Below are 20,948 nucleotides of genomic sequence, written 5' to 3' on the forward strand. Positions count from 1 at the left end.
GTCTACTGCTGCTTCATGTGGTTACCTTGTGTGCATTATTGTGTGACTTTGGTGTTTTCAGTGGTTAGTTCAGATTCAAAACTGTCGTGTTAGTTCATGGATTAAAGCAGCGGAAGACCAGCAAGTCCCTTTTTCTACCTGCTTAAATTACTGTTTTTGTCAATGGAGTCCGGTGGGTTTGAAGACCAGGAAGAGAAAAAGCTCACAGCTTCACAAAGGGCTGTCTGGTTCTAAATGTTCTAGATATAGCGGACACTTACATTGATGTTGAATGTTTCCTTTTTCCTGCTGAACTGCCCCTTTAAACAGTTGAACAGCTCCTTTTAGGCAGCAGATCAAACCAGTAGGAAGATTTCCTGCTTTCAGCTGCCAGACTTCCTCTGACAGACGTCTTCAGACACAAACAAACACAAACAGCATAGAAGCCGGTAGATATGGAGGGAAGCATCCAGCAGGATCGGGGGGGGGGGGGAGCAGGACGACTTCTCTTCAGCTGACTCAGACAAACTGCAACGGTCCAATTAGAGCAGCTTTAATGAAACGGCGTGGACGAGCTCCAGCCTGGACGCCATCTGTCTGGTGACAATGAGGACTGACTGTTGGTGATGACATGCAGCTTCTTCTTCTTCTCTTTACCTCCTCTGACATCACTTTCTGACCCGTGTGGGCTCTGAGAGGAAAATGGGACCAAAACCTTCTTTTTCCCATCAAATCAGCGTCCATCTGCCGGTGTGTCGTGGTGCTTCAGTGGTGCTGACAGTTCTTTACACCAAAACACTGTCACAGTTTTTCCTCACAGGAACAGTTACAGTCGGCTGGAGCTCCAATAACAGCCAATCATCCTCTCATCGTTAGGCTGCCCTGTAGGAGGAGAAGAATGGTGGCTGGTTGATGATTAAACAGAACTGAATAGATTCTGCAGCAGACCAGCAGCTCCTGTGGTCTGTGAGGTAAAATAGCTGTGTTTGTGAATGGAGTCTGGTGTGTTTGCAGAGAGCGATGTGCTGTCAGACGGTTAACTATGTACTGACATTACGATACGATAAAGTAGGTCCACTGCCAGGCTCAGAGTGTTATTCTGAGTGTGTGACAGCATCATGGAAAGGATCCCTACAGAGAGAGACCTGGAAGATCCTTTTGGTTTAACCACAAACAGCACACACACCAGACTACATTCACTAAAACAGGGGTTTTAGTTTAGGTATTTCTCCCTGTGGGTTTGATACAAGCAGGAAGACATACCCACATTTTATTTTGATAATCCAGGAATAGGGTTTATAGGGAAAACTGCTCAAAGTAAAAGTAAAAAGGTTGGAATCTGTCCAGATCGTGTGATCAGTGTGATCCTGGATGTGTGGTCAGTTTTCCTCCAGGCTCCTGCTCACCCTGTTGTCTCTTCCTGTTTCTTCTAGACGAAGTGGAATCTGAACTCTTCACCCGGTTTTCTCGTTCTCTGTGTCTCCTGCAGGTGGACCGGACGGAGGTGCTTCGCAGCTGCGTGAACCCCACCTACTCCAAGGTTTTCACGCTGGACTTTTATTTTGAAGAGGTGCAGCGTCTGCGTTTCGAGCTGTACGACATCAACAGCAGCCACAACGGGCTGAAGGAGGCAGACTTCCTGGGCTCAGTGGAGTGCACGCTGGGACAGGTGAGGCCCACCTGCTGGACCCTCAGCTCTCTCATTCTTTGAGCCTTGTTTTGGTTTTTAAGCCTTAGCAAAGATTTAGTCTGGATTTTCTTCAGTGTTTTCATTTTTCACTATATTTATCATCATTAATATCATTTACTCCACTTATTTTGTTGACATTTTTCTATTTTACTCTAATTTATTTATTTTTATTTTTGTATGGAAGCCCAGAAGGTAAGTGAGATCACAAACTCTATTTTCTACATCTAAATGATTTTCTTGTAATATTTTTGCAGATTTGTTTTTTCAGGTCTTTTTAGTTTCTCATTTTTCATTTGGAAACTAAAAATCAAAAGATCAAGTGATTTTTTTTGTGACTTCTGCTTTTGGGTTTTTAAATTATGAGTGAAGTTCAGTGTGTGTGTGTGTGTGTGTGTGTGTGTGTGTGTGTGTGTTCAGTGTGTGTTCAGTGTGTGTGTGTGTGTGTGTGTGTGTGTGTGTTCAGTGTGTGTGTGTGTGTGTGTGTGTGTGTGTGTGTTCAGTGTGTTCAGTGTGTTCAGTGTGTTCAGTGTGTGTGTTCAGTGTGTGTGTTCAGTGTGTGTGTTCAGTGTGTGTGTTCAGTGTGTGTGTTCAGTGTGTTCAGTGTGTGTGTTCAGTGTGTGTGTTCAGTGTGTGTGTGTGTGTGTTCAGTGTGTTCAGTGTGTTCAGTGTGTGTGTTCAGTGTGTGTGTGTTCAGTGTGTTCAGTGTGTTCAGTGTGTGTGTGTGTGTGTGTGTGTGTGTGTTCAGTGTGTGTGTGTGTGTGTGTGTTCAGTGTGTGTGTGTGTGTGTGTGTGTGTGTGTGTGTGTGTGTGTGTGTGTGTTTGTGTGTGTGTGTGTGTGTGTGTGTGTGTGTGTGTGTGTGTGTGTGTGTGTTCAGTGTGTGTGTGTGTGTGTGTGTGTGTGTGTTCAGTGTGTGTGTGTGTGTGTGTGTGTGTGTGTTCAGTGTGTGTGTGTGTGTGTCTGTGTGTGTGTGTGTGTGTTCAGTGTGTGTGTGTGTGTGTGTGTGTGTGCTGAGCTGAAAGTGCACTAAAAAACGCTGTTTTTCGTTCTGGTTCATGTTTGTAACCCTGACGAGCTCCTGGAGCTTCTAAAACAGAGAAAACACATTTTTTATTTTCTGTCTCTGCTGAAAAAACTAATTATTGAAAATATTGATGTTGTTTGTGTGTCAGACATGAAAACACCCTCAGAGGCTCCAGCAGACAGATAATAAAGTGAAAATATGCTGCTGATGATAAAACACAAACAGCTCGTGTCGATTTGTTTCTGATCTTTTTCTCGTCAGGTCGAACTAAACTTTTCCTTCAGTGTTTCTTAAACGGCACATTTTTCTCATGGAGTTTGGTGCAAAAGAAAACATTTGACTCTTCAGTGAGAAGAAAAACAAGAAAAAGGAGCTAAAAATGTAGAAACAATTGGACAGATTAAAGAGATCATTTAGGCTTCATACATGCTTCATGTCTGCAGCCTGTCGAGGACAAACTGCTTCATTTATGATCTGAATGTTACAATCAAATCTCATTTAAGTGTTTTAGCCAGAATAAACATGCAACATCTGCTGACGCTTTCAAAATAAAGCTCCAGGGAGAAACACTCCAGTTCATGGCCCTGGTTTGGTTCAGGTTCAGGCACTGACACGTTGTGGTTATGTTTGGGAAAAGACCTCACACAGGACATGACCAGCGTCTGACCGTCCGTCCACCCTGACCCCCCCACAGGGACAAACACTCACTTTGACTATATGTTCGTTTAGTTTCTTGTATGAAGTTTGCACCAGACATTAAACGACGTCTCTTCAGTCTGTAGAAGCGTCACGGTGAAATGTCCCTACAGACGTGCCGTAGTTCTGCTCCGCTCGAGGCTCATCGAGAAGGAAAGTTTGGATGTGTTTAGGATGAAGTTGATGGCCAGAAGAAAAGACGTGATCATTTCAGGATTAAGGCAAATGGGGAAAAAAGGAAAAGCAGAACACATGGAAGTAAATATGGCGTCTTTGTTTGGAGGGTGCAGAGCAGGAAACACGTCCTCCATCTGCTGCTCTATCAGCTCCTCGCTGTGGGGAGAAGAAGAAGAAGAAGAGGGAGGAAGAGGAGCCCAGTTCTGATGAAACAATCGGCTCAGATGACGGTTGGAGAAAAGCCTCCTCTTCCTCCTCGTCTTCATCTCCTCGTCTTGGTCCGTGCCAGCAGCGCCGCTCGGCTCGGCTCGGCTCGGCTGCCAGCTCCTGGAGCGGCCAGATGGAGGTTTGTGCTAACAGGCCTGGGGGGGGGGGGGGCAGTCAGACAGCTTCTCCTCCAACCTGCCGATGGTGCGAAGAGAAACAAGCTTCAAACAACAAGCAAAGAAGAACTTCTCCCAGTTTGTCTGTACCTGGTGATGGAGCACACCTGAGGGGCCTCGTCACCCCGGGCGACGGTGTGGTCGGTCAAAGACGTCTGATTGGTTGATGGAGATAAACAGCAGCGGCAGTAATCTACCACAGAAGAAGAAGAAGACACCTGGACGCCTCTTTACTGAGCGGCTTCATGTAGGAACTACTTTCTACCGAACCACAGCCGCTCTAGAGCTCAGCGTAGGTTTGTGACGCCGCTGAAAACATCTGGAACATGAAAACGACTTTTCACTGTCTCTGTTTACCCCCAGTCTGAATTCACTGTGTTGGTTTTGCAGGTCAGTTTGAGCCAATCAGCTGCCTCGATTCACCGAGTGTGTGTGTGTGTGTGTGTGTGTGTGTGTGTGTGTGTGTGTGTGTGTGAACAGATCATCTCTCAGAGGAAACTCTCCAAAGCTCTGCTCAGACCAGGAGGCACCGTGGGGAAAGCCATCATCACGGTGAGCCCAGGCCCTCTAACTGTGTGTGTGTTACTGTGTGTTACTGTGTTACTGTGTGTGTGTTACTGTGTGTTACTGTGTGTTACTGTGTGTGTGTTACTGTGTGTGTGTGTTACTGTGTGTGTGTTACTGTGTTACTGTGTGTTACTGTGTGTTACTGTGTGTTACTGTGTGTTACTGTGTGTGTGTTACTGTGTTACTGTGTTACTGTGTGTTACTGTGTGTTACTGTGTGTTACTGTGTGTTACTGTGTGTGTGTTACTGTGTTACTGTGTTACTGTGTGTTACTGTGTGTTACTGTGTTACTGTGTGTTACTGTGTTACTGTGTGTTACTGTGTGTTACTGTGTTACTGTGTGTTACTGTGTTACTGTGTGTGTGTTACTGTGTGTTACTGTGTGTTACTGTGTGTTACTGTGTTACTGTGTTACTGTGTTACTGTGTGTGTGTTACTGTGTTACTGTGTTACTGTGTGTGTGTTACTGTGTTACTGTGTTACTGTGTGTTACTGTGTGTTACTGTGTGTGTGTTACTGTGTGTTACTGTGTGTGTGTTACTGTGTGTTACTGTGTGTTACTGTGTGTGTGTTACTGTGTGTGTGTGTTACTGTGTGTGTGTTACTGTGTTACTGTGTGTTACTGTGTGTTACTGTGTGTTACTGTGTGTGTGTTACTGTGTTACTGTGTGTTACTGTGTTACTGTGTGTTACTGTGTTACTGTGTGTTACTGTGTTACTGTGTTACTGTGTGTTACTGTGTTACTGTGTGTGTGTTACTGTGTGTTACTGTGTGTTACTGTGTTACTGTGTGTTACTGTGTTACTGTGTGTGTGTTACTGTGTGTTACTGTGTGTTACTGTGTGTTACTGTGTTACTGTGTTACTGTGTGTGTGTTACTGTGTTACTGTGTTACTGTGTGTGTGTTACTGTGTTACTGTGTTACTGTGTGTTACTGTGTTACTGTGTGTTACTGTGTGTGTGTTACTGTGTGTTACTGTGTGTTACTGTGTGTTACTGTGTGTGTGTTACTGTGTGTTACTGTGTGTTACTGTGTGTGTGTTACTGTGTGTGTGTGTTACTGTGTGTGTGTTACTGTGTTACTGTGTGTTACTGTGTGTTACTGTGTGTGTGTTACTGTGTGTTACTGTGTGTTACTGTGTGTTACTGTGTGTTACTGTGTTACTGTGTGTTACTGTGTTACTGTGTGTTACTGTGTTACTGTGTGTTACTGTGTTACTGTGTGTTACTGTGTGTTACTGTGTTACTGTGTGTTACTGTGTGTGTGTTACTGTGTGTTACTGTGTGTTACTGTGTGTTACTGTGTTACTGTGTGTTACTGTGTTACTGTGTGTGTGTTACTGTGTGTTACTGTGTGTTACTGTGTTACTGTGTTACTGTGTTACTGTGTGTGTGTTACTGTGTGTTACTGTGTGTTACTGTGTTACTGTGTGTTACTGTGTTACTGTGTGTGTGTTACTGTGTGTTACTGTGTGTTACTGTGTTACTGTGTGTTACTGTGTTACTGTGTGTGTGTTACTGTGTGTTACTGTGTGTTACTGTGTTACTGTGTGTTACTGTGTTACTGTGTGTTACTGTGTGTTACTGTGTTACTGTGTGTTACTGTGTGTGTGTTACTGTGTGTTACTGTGTGTTACTGTGTTACTGTGTTACTGTGTGTGTGTTACTGTGTTACTGTGTTACTGTGTGTTACTGTGTTACTGTGTGTTACTGTGTGTGTGTTACTGTGTGTTACTGTGTGTTACTGTGTGTTACTGTGTGTGTGTTACTGTGTGTTACTGTGTGTTACTGTGTGTGTGTTACTGTGTGTTACTGTGTGTTACTGTGTGTGTGTTACTGTGTGTTACTGTGTTACTGTGTGTGTGTTACTGTGTGTTACTGTGTGTGTGTTACTGTGTGTGTGTGTGTTACTGTGTGTGTGTTACTGTGTTACTGTGTGTTACTGTGTGTTACTGTGTGTTACTGTGTGTTACTGTGTGTGTGTTACTGTGTTACTGTGTTACTGTGTGTTACTGTGTGTTACTGTGTGTTACTGTGTGTTACTGTGTTACTGTGTTACTGTGTGTTACTGTGTGTTACTGTGTTACTGTGTGTTACTGTGTTACTGTGTGTTACTGTGTGTTACTGTGTTACTGTGTGTTACTGTGTTACTGTGTGTGTGTTACTGTGTGTTACTGTGTGTTACTGTGTGTTACTGTGTTACTGTGTGTTACTGTGTTACTGTGTGTGTGTTACTGTGTGTTACTGTGTGTTACTGTGTTACTGTGTTACTGTGTTACTGTGTGTGTGTTACTGTGTTACTGTGTTACTGTGTGTGTGTTACTGTGTTACTGTGTTACTGTGTGTTACTGTGTGTTACTGTGTGTGTGTTACTGTGTGTTACTGTGTGTGTGTTACTGTGTGTTACTGTGTGTTACTGTGTGTGTGTTACTGTGTGTGTGTGTTACTGTGTGTGTGTTACTGTGTTACTGTGTGTTACTGTGTGTGTGTTACTGTGTTACTGTGTGTTACTGTGTTACTGTGTGTTACTGTGTTACTGTGTGTTACTGTGTTACTGTGTGTTACTGTGTGTTACTGTGTTACTGTGTGTTACTGTGTTACTGTGTGTGTGTTACTGTGTGTTACTGTGTGTTACTGTGTTACTGTGTGTTACTGTGTTACTGTGTGTGTGTTACTGTGTGTTACTGTGTGTTACTGTGTGTTACTGTGTTACTGTGTTACTGTGTTACTGTGTGTGTGTTACTGTGTTACTGTGTTACTGTGTGTTACTGTGTTACTGTGTGTTACTGTGTGTGTGTTACTGTGTGTTACTGTGTGTTACTGTGTGTTACTGTGTGTGTGTTACTGTGTGTTACTGTGTGTTACTGTGTGTGTGTTACTGTGTGTGTGTGTTACTGTGTGTGTGTTACTGTGTTACTGTGTGTTACTGTGTGTTACTGTGTGTGTGTTACTGTGTGTTACTGTGTGTTACTGTGTGTTACTGTGTGTGTGTTACTGTGTGTTACTGTGTTACTGTGTGTTACTGTGTTACTGTGTGTTACTGTGTTACTGTGTGTTACTGTGTGTTACTGTGTTACTGTGTGTTACTGTGTGTGTGTTACTGTGTGTTACTGTGTGTTACTGTGTTACTGTGTGTTACTGTGTTACTGTGTGTGTGTTACTGTGTGTTACTGTGTGTTACTGTGTTACTGTGTTACTGTGTTACTGTGTGTGTGTTACTGTGTTACTGTGTTACTGTGTGTTACTGTGTTACTGTGTGTTACTGTGTGTGTGTTACTGTGTGTTACTGTGTGTTACTGTGTTACTGTGTTACTGTGTGTGTGTTACTGTGTTACTGTGTTACTGTGTTACTGTGTGTTACTGTGTTACTGTGTGTTACTGTGTGTGTGTTACTGTGTGTTACTGTGTGTTACTGTGTGTGTGTTACTGTGTGTTACTGTGTGTTACTGTGTGTTACTGTGTGTGTGTTACTGTGTGTTACTGTGTGTTACTGTGTGTGTGTTACTGTGTGTTACTGTGTGTTACTGTGTGTGTGTTACTGTGTGTTACTGTGTGTGTGTGTTACTGTGTGTGTGTTACTGTGTTACTGTGTGTTACTGTGTGTGTGTTACTGTGTGTTACTGTGTGTGTGTGTTACTGTGTGTGTGTTACTGTGTGTGTTACTGTGTGTGTTACTGTGTTACTGTGTGTGTGTTACTGTGTGTGTGTTACTGTGTGTGTGTTACTGTGTGTGTGTTACTGTGTGTTACTGTGTGTGTGTTACTGTGTGTGTGTTACTGTGTGTTACTGTGTGTGTGTTACTGTGTGTTACTGTGTTACTGTGTGTGTGTTACTGTGTGTGTTACTGTGTGTTACTGTGTTACTGTGTGTTACTGTGTTACTGTGTGTTACTGTGTGTTACTGTGTGTGTGTTACTGTGTGTTACTGTGTGTGTGTTACTGTGTGTTACTGTGTTACTGTGTGTGTGTTACTGTGTGTTACTGTGTGTTACTGTGTTACTGTGTGTTACTGTGTGTGTGTTACTGTGTGTTACTGTGTGTGTGTTACTGTGTGTTACTGTGTTACTGTGTGTGTGTGTTACTGTGTGTGTGTGTTACTGTGTGTTACTGTGTGTTACTGTGTGTGTGTGTTACTGTGTGTTACTGTGTGTTACTGTGTGTTACTGTGTGTTACTGTGTGTGTGTTACTGTGTGTTACTGTGTGTTACTGTGTGTGTGTTACTGTGTGTTACTGTGTGTTACTGTGTGTGTGTTACTGTGTGTTACTGTGTGTGTGTGTTACTGTGTGTGTGTTACTGTGTTACTGTGTGTTACTGTGTGTGTGTTACTGTGTGTTACTGTGTGTGTGTGTTACTGTGTGTGTGTTACTGTGTGTGTTACTGTGTGTGTTACTGTGTTACTGTGTGTGTGTTACTGTGTGTGTGTTACTGTGTGTGTGTTACTGTGTGTTACTGTGTGTTACTGTGTGTGTGTTACTGTGTGTGTGTTACTGTGTGTTACTGTGTGTGTGTTACTGTGTGTTACTGTGTTACTGTGTGTGTGTGTTACTGTGTGTGTTACTGTGTGTTACTGTGTTACTGTGTGTGTGTTACTGTGTGTTACTGTGTGTTACTGTGTTACTGTGTGTTACTGTGTGTTACTGTGTGTGTGTTACTGTGTGTTACTGTGTGTGTGTTACTGTGTGTTACTGTGTTACTGTGTGTGTGTTACTGTGTGTTACTGTGTGTTACTGTGTTACTGTGTGTTACTGTGTGTGTGTTACTGTGTGTTACTGTGTGTGTGTTACTGTGTGTTACTGTGTTACTGTGTTACTGTGTGTGTGTGTTACTGTGTTACTGTGTGTTACTGTGTGTTACTGTGTGTTACTGTGTGTGTGTGTTACTGTGTGTTACTGTGTGTTACTGTGTGTTACTGTGTGTGTGTGTTACTGTGTGTTACTGTGTGTTACTGTGTGTGTGTTGGAGCACTACAGTACTGGTATCTGAACCCTGGGACCTCACAGACTGCTGGACCACAGAAACACACTAATACGTTTCCTGGCAGCTGACTGCTGGTTAGCTAGTTAGCTGGTTAGCTGGTTAGCTAGTTAGCTGGTTAGCTCAGTGGCTAACAGTCCACAGTGTCCTGGATGTCAAAGTCAATACCGCTGCGTATGGATCACAAAGAGTACATAGAAGCTCTCTGGCTGATCCTGCTCACTACGCAGCTTCCTACTAAAGAAATCAATAATTTCACACAAAATATTGACTGAAAAAAAGTTTTTATTGATCCGCTATCAGAACTGTAGCAACGGCCTGTTATGAACAAATAGAACGCCGTGATCGACTAATCAGTATGAGACTAGCTAGCTAACCTGCTACGTCCCTGAATGAGGACCTGAATGAGGACGAGTTAGCTCGTTAGCGATGCTCAGGTGACTCATTTATCGTAGCCAGCACATTGATTCAGAGCGGTTTCACCACAAACAGAATCTGTCCTTCAATCCTTCACTCTTTTTCCATCCTTCTGCCTTGTTTCCTTCTTCCTTCCTTTCCACTGTTCTTCCTTCTCTCCTTCTTCCTTCCTTCCTTCTTCTGTGGTGTTTTTTCCAGCTGATCCTCTCTCCTGGACTGAACCGTCTCCTGCTGCTCACACGGATTTATTCCTTCATTTATCCGCACATTTCCAACCGGGAAATCCCTCTGATGTTTTCTTCTCCTCTGTGGACACATGACACGCTTCAGGGGGTTTTATTTTGAAAGGATTTCTGAGCAGGAAGCAGCGAATCGCAGCTTTTATTTTCTGATTTATTTCCCTTTTTTTAATCTTTCTGTTTCTTTCCTTTGATCCGTCCGTCTTTCATTTTTTCTGTCCTTCCTTCCTTCTTTCTTTCTACTCTCCCATCGTCTCCTTTCTTTTCCTTTTTTGTTTCTTTCCTCCCTCCCTTTTATCAATACTTCCTTCCTTCATCTCTTCCTTTCTTCCTGATGATGTTGATCTGAATATTTTCCATCATGTCGCTGTTATCAGATGTTAATGACTTGATGCTTCAGGGGAAAATAAGGATCGGACTCATCAGCCCGATCAATACTTTGATCCAGACAGAAAAATAAACACGTGAGGACCAATCAGAAGAATCTGAAGGTAAATTGGAGGATCAGAAAAAGGTGAAATCTTAGGATTCATTTGAGGATAAATGAGGAAACAGATCGACTGATCGATCAGCAGAGGACTGATCGATCAGGGTGCAGCAGGCCGTGTGTTCGTCCTCGTGATGACGACGCTGAGTGTTCGTTAACGTCCTGAACGTCTCGCTGCAGATCACCGCGGAGGAGCTGACGGGGAACGACGACTACATCGAGCTCTCCTTCAGCGCCCGGAAGCTGGACGACAAGGTTTTCCATCCGCTGGATCAGACAGGTTTTAGTGCCACAGTCATTGGAGCTGTGACCCAGACTGATCGATGCTGACGCGTGTGTGTTTGCAGGACTTCTTCAGTAAATCCGATCCGTTCCTGGAGATCTACAGGCTGAACGACGACGCCACCATGCAGCTCGTCTACAGGACCGAGGTGCAAACACACTCTTTCTTCAACGAACACGCATCAGAATACTGTACTGTTAACTTTCTGTGACTACGACTAATTTTCCTTTACGATACACCGATTGATTCATTGATTAGTTGGTTCGTAATTTCAGCTGAAGGCCGACACCTCAAACTGTGACGCTGCAGCTTCTTCTCTAAATATTTCTACGTCTAATGTAGTTTAAACAGTGAGGAAAGTCAATGGTGACCAGTAGTTACCACTGACTTCTGTTTAACCCTCTGCTCTCTGAACGCTGCGTCCTCGCTGCTGTTTCTTCTTCTGGTGACGTGACAGCGGAGCGACCCTTTAACTCTGGACACACCACCATGTCTGTTCGTCTCATCGTAAAGACAGAAAGTGACGAGCTTCATGTTCTCTCTCTCAGACTGTGATGAACAATCTCAACCCAGTGTGGAAAACCTTCAAAGTTTCCCTCAACTCGCTCTGCAGCGGAGACCATGAGCGCAAGCTACAGGTACACACACACACACACACACACACACACACACACAGTCTCTGGTATCAGTCGATGGATGTTGTGGCTCCAGTCTAAATGTGGACGTCTGATTGGCTGCTGCAGGTCAAACAGGGAGCTGCTTCATTTCATTTGATGATCTCCAGCTTTTACGATTTTAACATTTATTGATTTTAAAGGAAGTGCCAGAACGCAGCAGCAAACATTCACCGTCATGAAAAATATTAGATCATTATCACACAGAGATAAACAGCCATTTAAATGCACTCCAGTAAGTGAACACACAGGGAGGGGGTCAGTCTGTAAAGAAGCGTCCTCTGATTGGTCGGTATCAGTCTGTAAAGAAGTGTCCTCTGATTGGTCGGTATCAGTCTGTATAAAGAAGCGTCCTCTGATTGGTCGGTATCAGTCTGTATAAAGAAGCGTCCTCTGATTGGTCGGTATCAGTCTATAAAGAAGCGTCCTCTGATTGGTCGGTATCAGTCTGTATAAAGAAGCGTCCTCTGATTGGTCGGTATCAGTCTGTATAAAGAAGCGTCCTCTGATTGGTCGGTATCAGTCTGTATAAAGAAGCGTCCTCTGATTGGTCGGTATCAGTCTATAAAGAAGCGTCCTCTGATTGGTCGGTATCAGTCTGTAAAGAAGCGTCCTCTGATTGGTCGGTATCAGTCTGTAAAGAAGCGTCCTCTGATTGGTCGGTATCAGTCTATAAAGAAGCGTCCTCTGATTGGTCGGTATCAGTCTGTAAAGAAGCGTCCTCTGATTGGTCGGTATCAGTCTGTATAAAGAAGCGTCCTCTGATTGGTCGGTATCAGTCTGTAAAGAAGCGTCCTCTGATTGGTCGGTATCAGTCTATAAAGAAGCGTCCTCTGATTGGTCGGTATCAGTCTGTAAAGAAGCGTCCTCTGATTGGTCGGTATCAGTCTATAAAGAAGCGTCCTCTGATTGGTCGGTATCAGTCTGTAAAGAAGCGTCCTCTGATTGGTCGGTATCAGTCTGTATAAAGAAGCGTCCTCTGATTGGTCGGTATCAGTCTATAAAGAAGCGTCCTCTGATTGGTCGGTATCAGTCTGTATAAAGAAGCGTCCTCTGATTGGTCGGTATCAGTCTGTATAAAGAAGCGTCCTCTGATTGGTCGGTATCAGTCTATAAAGAAGCGTCCTCTGATTGGTCGGTATCAGTCTGTAAAGAAGCGTCCTCTGATTGGTCGGTATCAGTCTATAAAGAAGCGTCCTCTGATTGGTCGGTATCAGTCTATAAAGAAGCGTCCTCTGATTGGTCGGTATCAGTCTGTAAAGAAGCGTCCTCTGATTGGTCGGTATCAGTCTGTATAAAGAAGCGTCCTCTGATTGGTCGGTATCAGTCTGTATAAAGAAGAGTCCTCTGATTGGTCAGTATCAGTCTGTATAAAGAAGAGTCCTCTGATTGGTCGGTATCAGTCTGTATAAAGAAGCGTCCTCTGATTGGTCAGTATCAGTCTGTATAAAGAAGCGTCCTCTGATTGGTCAGTATCAGTCTGTATAAAGAAGAGTCCTCTGATTGGTCAGTATCCTGTCTCTACAGCAGAGGGCTTCATGTAGAACTGGTCTGAATAGAAGCATCTGTCTCTGCTCACAGTGTTTAAATGGGTCCCTGAGACGCTGTGACGCCCATTAAAACCTCTTTCAACCCCAGAGGGGCTGTGACTGACAGAGGAGGAAGAGGAGGAGGAGGAAGAGGAGGAGGAGCAGAAGTAAAGAGATGCAGTAGTAAAACAGTAAAACACAGTAGAGTAATAGGAGGAGATATTCATTATAATAAGGGAAGGACACACACACACACACACACACACAGTAACACACACACACACACACACACAGTAACACACACACACACACACACACACACACAGTAAATGGCCCACTTGCTGCATAAATATTTGAAAACATAAAGTCACCAGACTGTTGGAAATGAGAACTGGAGCACATAGCCGTGTGTGTGTGTTACTGTGTGTGTGTGTGTGTGTGTCTGTGTGTGTGTGTGTGTCTGTGTGTGTTACTCTGCTCTTCTTCTTCCTCTCTCGCTCACTCTCAGACCGTCAGTGTTCTTCTTCACGTCCTTCGCTCTTTTTTTCATGAACTCTGTCAGCCTCCGCTGGTCCCAGTGCAGCCTCCTCTGGTCCCAGTGCGGCCTCCTCTGGTCCCAGTGCAGCCTCCTCTGGTCCCAGTGCAGCCTCCTCTGGTCCCAGTGCAGCCTCCGCTGGTCCCAGTGCAGGCTCCTCTGGTCCCAGTGCAGCCTCCTCTGGTCCCAGTGCAGCCTCCTCTGGTCCCAGTGCAGCCTCCTCTGGTCCCAGTGCAGCCTCCTCTGGTCCCATTAGAGGATGTTTAGAGGACATTCCCTTCAGACAGACAGAGTGTGACTTTCCTCTTCTATACTAGAAACGTCTCTTTTCACCAAATAACATCCGAACTCTTCCTGGAGACTCGAGTGAATCATTTTTCTTGTTAAAGGCGAGTTGCTCATGTGGGGCTTCTTGAATCGTTGGGTCTCTGTTAATTAAAGAATTTGATCTTCTCTGGATGAAAAATGCCTTTAGATAACATTTATTATTTCGTATTGTATCTTATTATTTCTCCGGCAGGGGTGTGAAATGGCGTCGACTGTGTGGTGTGATGATGTTAACGGACGATCTCCGATGGTCCGGATGTTCCAGGTGTTTGTTTCAGTTCACCGAGGTGTTTCTGTCTCTGTGCCCCCCCCACAGTGCACCGTGTGGGACTGGGACTCCAACGGAAAACACGACTACATCGGCGAATTTGAGGCCACGTTCAAAGAGATGAGAGGAGCCATCGACGGACGACAGGTAGGACGTCATCAGAGGGAAGCAGACAGATGGACAGTGAAGGCAACACGTTAATGTAAACACTGACTAAACCACAGCTCCTTAGATCGTCTCAGATTCTGTTTGGGAACCTCTTAAATATTTATCCGTTAGATGCTGTGAACATTTAATCTTTGACAAAGTCAGTTCAGAATTGGCTTCACATCCTGTTATGGTTCGGCTGCATTGAACAGTTTTAGGGTTTTGCTATTTGTTATTGCCAACTTTGTCCCCTGGTGACCACCGTAGCGTCTGTGTGGATGGCGTGGAGGAGCTAGCTGGTTAGCTAGCTGGTTAGCTAACCTGCTAAAGTCTTCCTGCTCAGTCGATCAGAAGGACAGGATGCTCAGCGCGACATCACAGCTTTCTTTGCTCTGATTGGTTGTTGGACTGAGAGTTTTCATATTAAGTCACACCTGGGAACAGGTGAGGGGGGGTCAGACTAAGACACGCAAAGTCCCACAGAGTCCAGTTTGTATTTAATGAAGCGTTCGGAGGTTTTCCTGTTGGCCACCTTGGACACTCAGAGAGAATCAATCAATCAATCAATCAATATTTATGCAGTGCCAATTGATAACAAACGTGTCTCAGACAGGTTCCTTGACAGAGCAGGTCTGATCGAGTATAACGGCCAGGCGAGCGGCGTGGAAATCAAAAAAAGTGTGGAAAAAAAGCAGGAAATACATCCAAGAAACACATTTAAAGCAGCAGAAGAAGAAGAAACACAGCCTGTTTGATCCCGTTAGAAACACATTTAAAGCAGCAGAAGAAGAAACACAGCCTGTTTGATCCTGTTAGAAACACATTTAAAGCAGCAGAAGAAGAAACACAGCCTGTTTGATCCCGTTAGAAACACATTTAAAGCAGCAGAAGAAGAAGAAACACAGCCTGTTTGATCCTGTTAGAAACACATTTAAAGCAGCAGAAGAAGAAGAAACACAGCCTGTTTGATCCTGTTAGAAACACATTTAAAGCAGCAGAAGAAGAAGAAACACAGCCTGTTTGATCCTGTTAGAAACACATTTAAAGCAGCAGCAGAAGAAGAAACACAGCCTGTTTGATCCCGTTAGAAGCTCCAGCATCAGTTTAAGGACCAAACCAGCTGAACCTGAGCAGGAGCTCTGATCAGCAGGAGAACCTCTCTGAAACGCTCCTGCTGGAGGTGAAGGAGGACGGAACAAGATGCCGATGAGCTCGGTGGGATTTCGGGGTGAGATGTAGAGGAAGAGAAAGTCCCATAAAACTTAAGGCCGCGTCGGGTTTGTATTTAGGGTGAATGTTCCTTTACTGTTTCTGGCAGGAGGAAGCCGTGCTCGGCGCTCTGAGCACCGACCCTCAGACGGCGTTCTGCTCCCTGGAGCGGCGTCGCTAACGTGGCTACAAACACAGATACTTTGACCCGGGACATTTAAGCAGAAATGACCTGATCTCCATCAGGTCCTGCAGCTCCAGGATTCCATGAAAGATCCAATTAGCACCCTTTAAAAACGCACCCTAGGGTTTAGTTAGACGGACACGGTGTTGTAATTACCCAGGAGGCCGAGCTGATGAAGACGCGGCTGTCAGAGAGAAACAGCCGCTAATTGCTGAGCTCGCCGTGCGTCCGCTAGCGGCGCCCTGTCTCCACCCGCTCAGGTTCTTCCTCTGGAAATTATCTGAAGATGACAACAGCGGCCGCCTGCTCTCGGCCGTCTCATTACCGCTAACGAGGACCGGAGTGCGTCACCGTAACGATCCCGCGTGACAGTCTGAGGAAACGATGGCGCGGCGCTCATTAACCGAAGAACCGAAGAAAAGCCGCCTGCCGTGGGACACTGGAGCTGGAAACAGGAAGTCCTGACGGTGATGAAGGCATCACGTTATCGATCCTCTGACCTTTAACTCTCAGGGCGCCATGTGACAGGAAGTTAATCTATGTTTTTATTACTGTCGTCAACACGTGGCTCCGCCTGACTTCCTGTCTGTGGCTCCGCCCTCATCGGTTCCTCCTGGAGACGTGAACCAGCTGACTTCCTGACGTGATCAATACTCTCTATGGTATCAGAGACACAAACACATGAACGTGTCTGAAGATATCACTGAGCTTTAGCTTCCTGTCATGTAATAAGAAACCAAATCAATCCACAAAGAGAATAATGACATTTAACTTGATGAGCTTCTGCACAGTTTTACTCAGTAACGTCTTTAAAACGGCGCCCTGGTCGTCACCTGAGTGACGACACGGAAACTCTCCAGTCGTGAGATTATGAGTTTGAAAGGCCTATGAACATCTATTGTCACTCAAATCCTTGTGCCAGACGTGAACTACGGCTCCCAAGGTGCATTTCATCGACAAACACAACCAATCACAGAGCAGGCTACGGCAACGAAACGTTTTTATTAGCTACCGCTCTGACCGGCTGCTTCTCCATGGCAACGGTGGCTGAGGCTCATGGGTATTGTAGTTTTTAGAGCCGATAGATGAAACGTGAGTTGAAATTTGTAGTCAGAACTTGTTACATGACACGTAAATGCACCCCGTGCCCCCACTGACAGACCTGGGGGAGCGGACGTGTGTTTTTTCACCCCCACTTTTTGATCAGGAAATGGGTCTAAATTAGTTCTGTCTGTGTCGTGTGCAGCATGTGAATTAAATTTTATATTTGCCGTCCTCACAGAAGCCGTTTTCCCTCATTAACTGTGGACGTTTACCAGAGAATCAGGCCTTTAACACGTGAAGCCACATCCACAGTCTGTGAACACTGAAATAGTCCGTTTGGTTCAGCTGACGGCTGCAGGAGGACGGACATGAAGCTGAGGAGGTAGAATCAGAATCAGATTTATTGGCCAAGAGAGCGAACACAACACACATTTAACCTCAGCAATCTATGAACAATGTAAATATATGAATATATATATGAGTATAGATGGTGGAATAATGTTCAGGTCATACATTAGTAGGGAGGGGGTCCATATAGTAATGATGTAATGTTTAAAGTGTTTACCAGAAACAAATAAATAACACACACACACACACACACACACACACACACACACACACACACACACACACACACATGTTAATTACTTCTTTTAGGGTTCAGAGTTCATGTTTTTACTGGATTAGAGACTGAAAAGGTCTTGATGTTGAATCAGACACACAACAAAAGCTCAGATGCAGTTTGTCTTAAGAAACGACTAAATATTTGCATTCAGTCACTCAGTCGCTCGCTGCTGAAACCAGAAGAGAAGAGAAGAGAAACTAATATTTTATGGTGCACCATAAACTTCAGCGCTCATTACTGAGGCTCTGCAGGGCAGGAAACGGCACTGTCAGGTTAATGAAGTGGAGTCGGTCCTGTCATACCCCCCCCCCGCTCAGCACAAATTATGCACCCCCACTTTAAACTAGAACTAAGCGCCCATGCACACACACACACACACACACACACACACACACAGTGTGGCTGCAGGTGTGTGTATCTGTACTCAGACTCCTCTGGTGTGTTAACAGGAGAACTGTTTCACTGTTGCTGCTACCCATGATGCTCTTTTGTTCTCTGCTGTGTTAACGTAGTCACGCCTCTGCGGTTACGACCTCGCTGCGATGGCGCGGTCCTGTTCTTCATATGCAGACGACAAACGGACTCATCAGGGACTAGCTTCTGGAGGCTTTTATTCTATTTTGTCAGGTGGAATAACGGGCAGCAGTCAGCCCTCTGTAATGTTATGTAATCAACACACACACACACACACACACGTGCGCTGAGGAAGAATGATGAGTGTGTTCACCTGGAAACAGCAGCTGGTTGGTGTTTAGCTTCTCTCTCTGCATCTGTAAACATTCATTCATCACCTGTTTGATGGTTCAAATCTCCTCCTGGTCCCAGAGCAAAACACTGAACCTCAAACTGAAGGGTTTCAGCTAAAAGCCCCAACGTGCTGCTATTATCAGTGCTCTCACAAGAACAACTGTGGTTACATGCATGATCACACTCCTCTATTACTCCTAAAAGGACAGCCTTCATGCTGGATGTTCTCAGGCCGCATTATTCTGAGGGCGTTTTGGATATGAGGAAATATGGCAGTGCCAACATTTTCAAGAGGGAAGTTGGAAAAACTAAAAGTGCTTGTTTGATCCACTGACAGGCTCAGAGTGTTATTCTAAGTGTGTGACAGCATCATGGAAAGGATCCCTACAGAGAGAGACCTGGAAGATCCTTTTGGTTTAACCACAAACAGCACACACACCAGACTACATTCACTAAAACAGGGATTTTAGAGAACAGGACACAGGAGCTGCTGCTCTGCTGCTGCCTCCAATGGTTCATTTTTTGTGTTATTGTTTGTATTGTGCTGGATCCAAACCAACCCTTTAAAACACCAAAGTCCAAAAACACAAACAGACAAACAACGGAGGCAACAGCAGAGCAGCAACTCTCATATCAAAATCACGTTTTTTGTCAATGGAGTCTGGTGGCTTTGCACAGAACAATAAAAAAGTCAAAAAGGATCTTCCAGGTCTATCTATGCTATCAGACACTTAGAATAACAATCTGAGCCGGTCTTTTTAAGAATAAGGGCACAAAACTGAATACTCACAGTCAGGGTGCAACAGCATCACACTTGAACTGAAGCTGTTTTCTGTTCTGTGCTTCTGTGTCTGTGAATTTGATCTCAATTAGACTAAATAAAGAATTAAATGTAGTTTATCAATTGCTTTAAAGCATTTATTGTTTCCCTGCGGACAGTTCTGTATCTCAGTGTAGTTACTGTATGTGATGTCTATTAACTAAATATTAAATGACCCCTGTCTGTCCTGTGAATATATATATAACCATTCACTGCTGTTGTTTCTTTCAGGTGCAGTGGCCGTGCATTAATCCCAAATACAAAGTGAAGAAGAAGAATTACAAGAACTCTGGCATCGTCATTCTGAACCAGTGCAAGGTGACGGACCCACACACTAAAACACCTCATCTCAATCATAGACAAACATTTAAACAACCACAGTTACAAGTGACAGTATGAGAGGCGATTTATTTCATTCAATTGGATTAAAAGCCGAACATGGAGTGCCACAAGGCTCTGTCCTGAGTCCACTGCTCTTCTCTCAGGTGTTTGAAGTCCTGCTTTGACTCCTACATGTCGGAGGGATTCTCAGATGTGTTGTTATTACTCTGCTGATAAAAAAACAGCTTTTTCTAATCCCCATGTGTGAACCCATTTTCAGATCATTTACAAGGTTTTAAACAGCAAAACAAGCAAATTCACAGCAGGAACAGCGACAGACCTGGAACTCAGAGATGTGTTTGTGAAGCACTGAAGGACGCTGAAGGAAACTCAGTGTGAAAGAACATTTGCAGAGATTTGAAATGTTCTTTACCAAATCATCGTGTAAGCCTTCAAGACTTTTTCAATCCTGCACATTTCTTAATGAGATTTAAAGCTTTCAAACACAGTTTCAACCTCTCAAGGCCTTTTTTCAGATATTCACCCCTTCGACCTGGCCCTGATGATACTGATCGTGGAAAGCTGTCCCACTGTGCCACATATCTAATTACACCTTTAACCTCCTACTTTCCCAGCAGAGGAAACAATAGTTCCTGTTGCCAAAACCAAACTTCCAAAGTCTCTGAATAACTTCTTTGTGCAGCTTCTGTCTGTCTGTCTGATATGGGAACAAGAGGGGGGGGGGTGATGTTGGAGTCTGGTGCCAATAACATAACATACATGCACACTAATGTTCCACTGTTACCCCTAGAATGACGACATTCTGAGTGAGATCTGGCTCGTGTGAGCAGCAGACTGGGTTTAGATCCTCCTTAAAGGCCCAGACGTTAAAAGATTCACTGATGTCTTTGATCTTTGAATCACATCACCACATCTATTTCTACACTCTTTCCTGCTCTCCATCCTCGGCTCTCCTTCGGCGCTCCTCAGGTTGTGTTTTGGTGCCTGGCCGGCAGACTGTTAGAGGAGCCAATTATGCAGCGCTGAGCAGCCTGAATAACCTGACATTTCCTGCCAGGCGATGCTGAGCGGCGCCCTCACGGCGAGCGAGGGGAGTCTGGGGAATCCTGCCGGCGAAATGGAAGCCAGATAACATTTAGCCTGATGGCACTCAGCACGTGAAGAGTTCCCCTTCAGAGCGAGTTCACGGCGGTTTGACACGGAGGAGGTGAAACAACACGGAAACAAATGATTTCCACCTGATAGATGAGCCGTCTGAGTGGGAACAGGAGGAGGAGCAGCAGGCGGGGTAGTGCTGAGATGACACAATGAGAGCAGGTTAGCAGGCCGGAGCGCTAACGAGCTGCAGGTAGCGACGGTCCACCTGTCTGAGCGGCGGCCTGCTTCCTTCAGGTGATGTCTAATGAACGAGTCCCTCTGATCTCATTCTGTCACTCACCTGTAACTAAGTACTTTACCCGAGTACTACCATTCATGCCTCGTCCTCCTTCTCCTCCACCACAGAATAATCAATGATGATGGATTATTAAAGTACCTGTGTACAGGTGTGTACAGGCTTTAAATGAGCTTCACCTTCACCTGC

The 20,948-nt window shown here is 44.7% G+C and overlaps 1 protein-coding gene across 1 annotated transcript in view; it reads left to right on the forward strand.

Annotated features, from left to right (window-relative positions):
- Nucleotides 1-20,948, forward strand: part of cpne4a (copine IVa) — a 50,773-nt gene that overhangs the window by 14,844 nt on the left and 14,981 nt on the right. Inside the window, exons 2-8 of the mRNA XM_070836097.1 lie at nt 1,469-1,648; nt 4,428-4,499; nt 10,813-10,887; nt 10,980-11,063; nt 11,464-11,553; nt 14,297-14,395; nt 19,256-19,342. Of these exons, the coding sequence (XP_070692198.1) occupies nt 1,469-1,648; nt 4,428-4,499; nt 10,813-10,887; nt 10,980-11,063; nt 11,464-11,553; nt 14,297-14,395; nt 19,256-19,342 (687 nt within the window). The remainder of the gene's footprint in view (nt 1-1,468; nt 1,649-4,427; nt 4,500-10,812; nt 10,888-10,979; nt 11,064-11,463; nt 11,554-14,296; nt 14,396-19,255; nt 19,343-20,948) is intronic.

The sequence above is a fragment of the Pempheris klunzingeri genome, chromosome 8, assembly GCF_042242105.1.
Source record: "Pempheris klunzingeri isolate RE-2024b chromosome 8, fPemKlu1.hap1, whole genome shotgun sequence".
NCBI lineage: Eukaryota > Metazoa > Chordata > Actinopteri > Acropomatiformes > Pempheridae > Pempheris > Pempheris klunzingeri.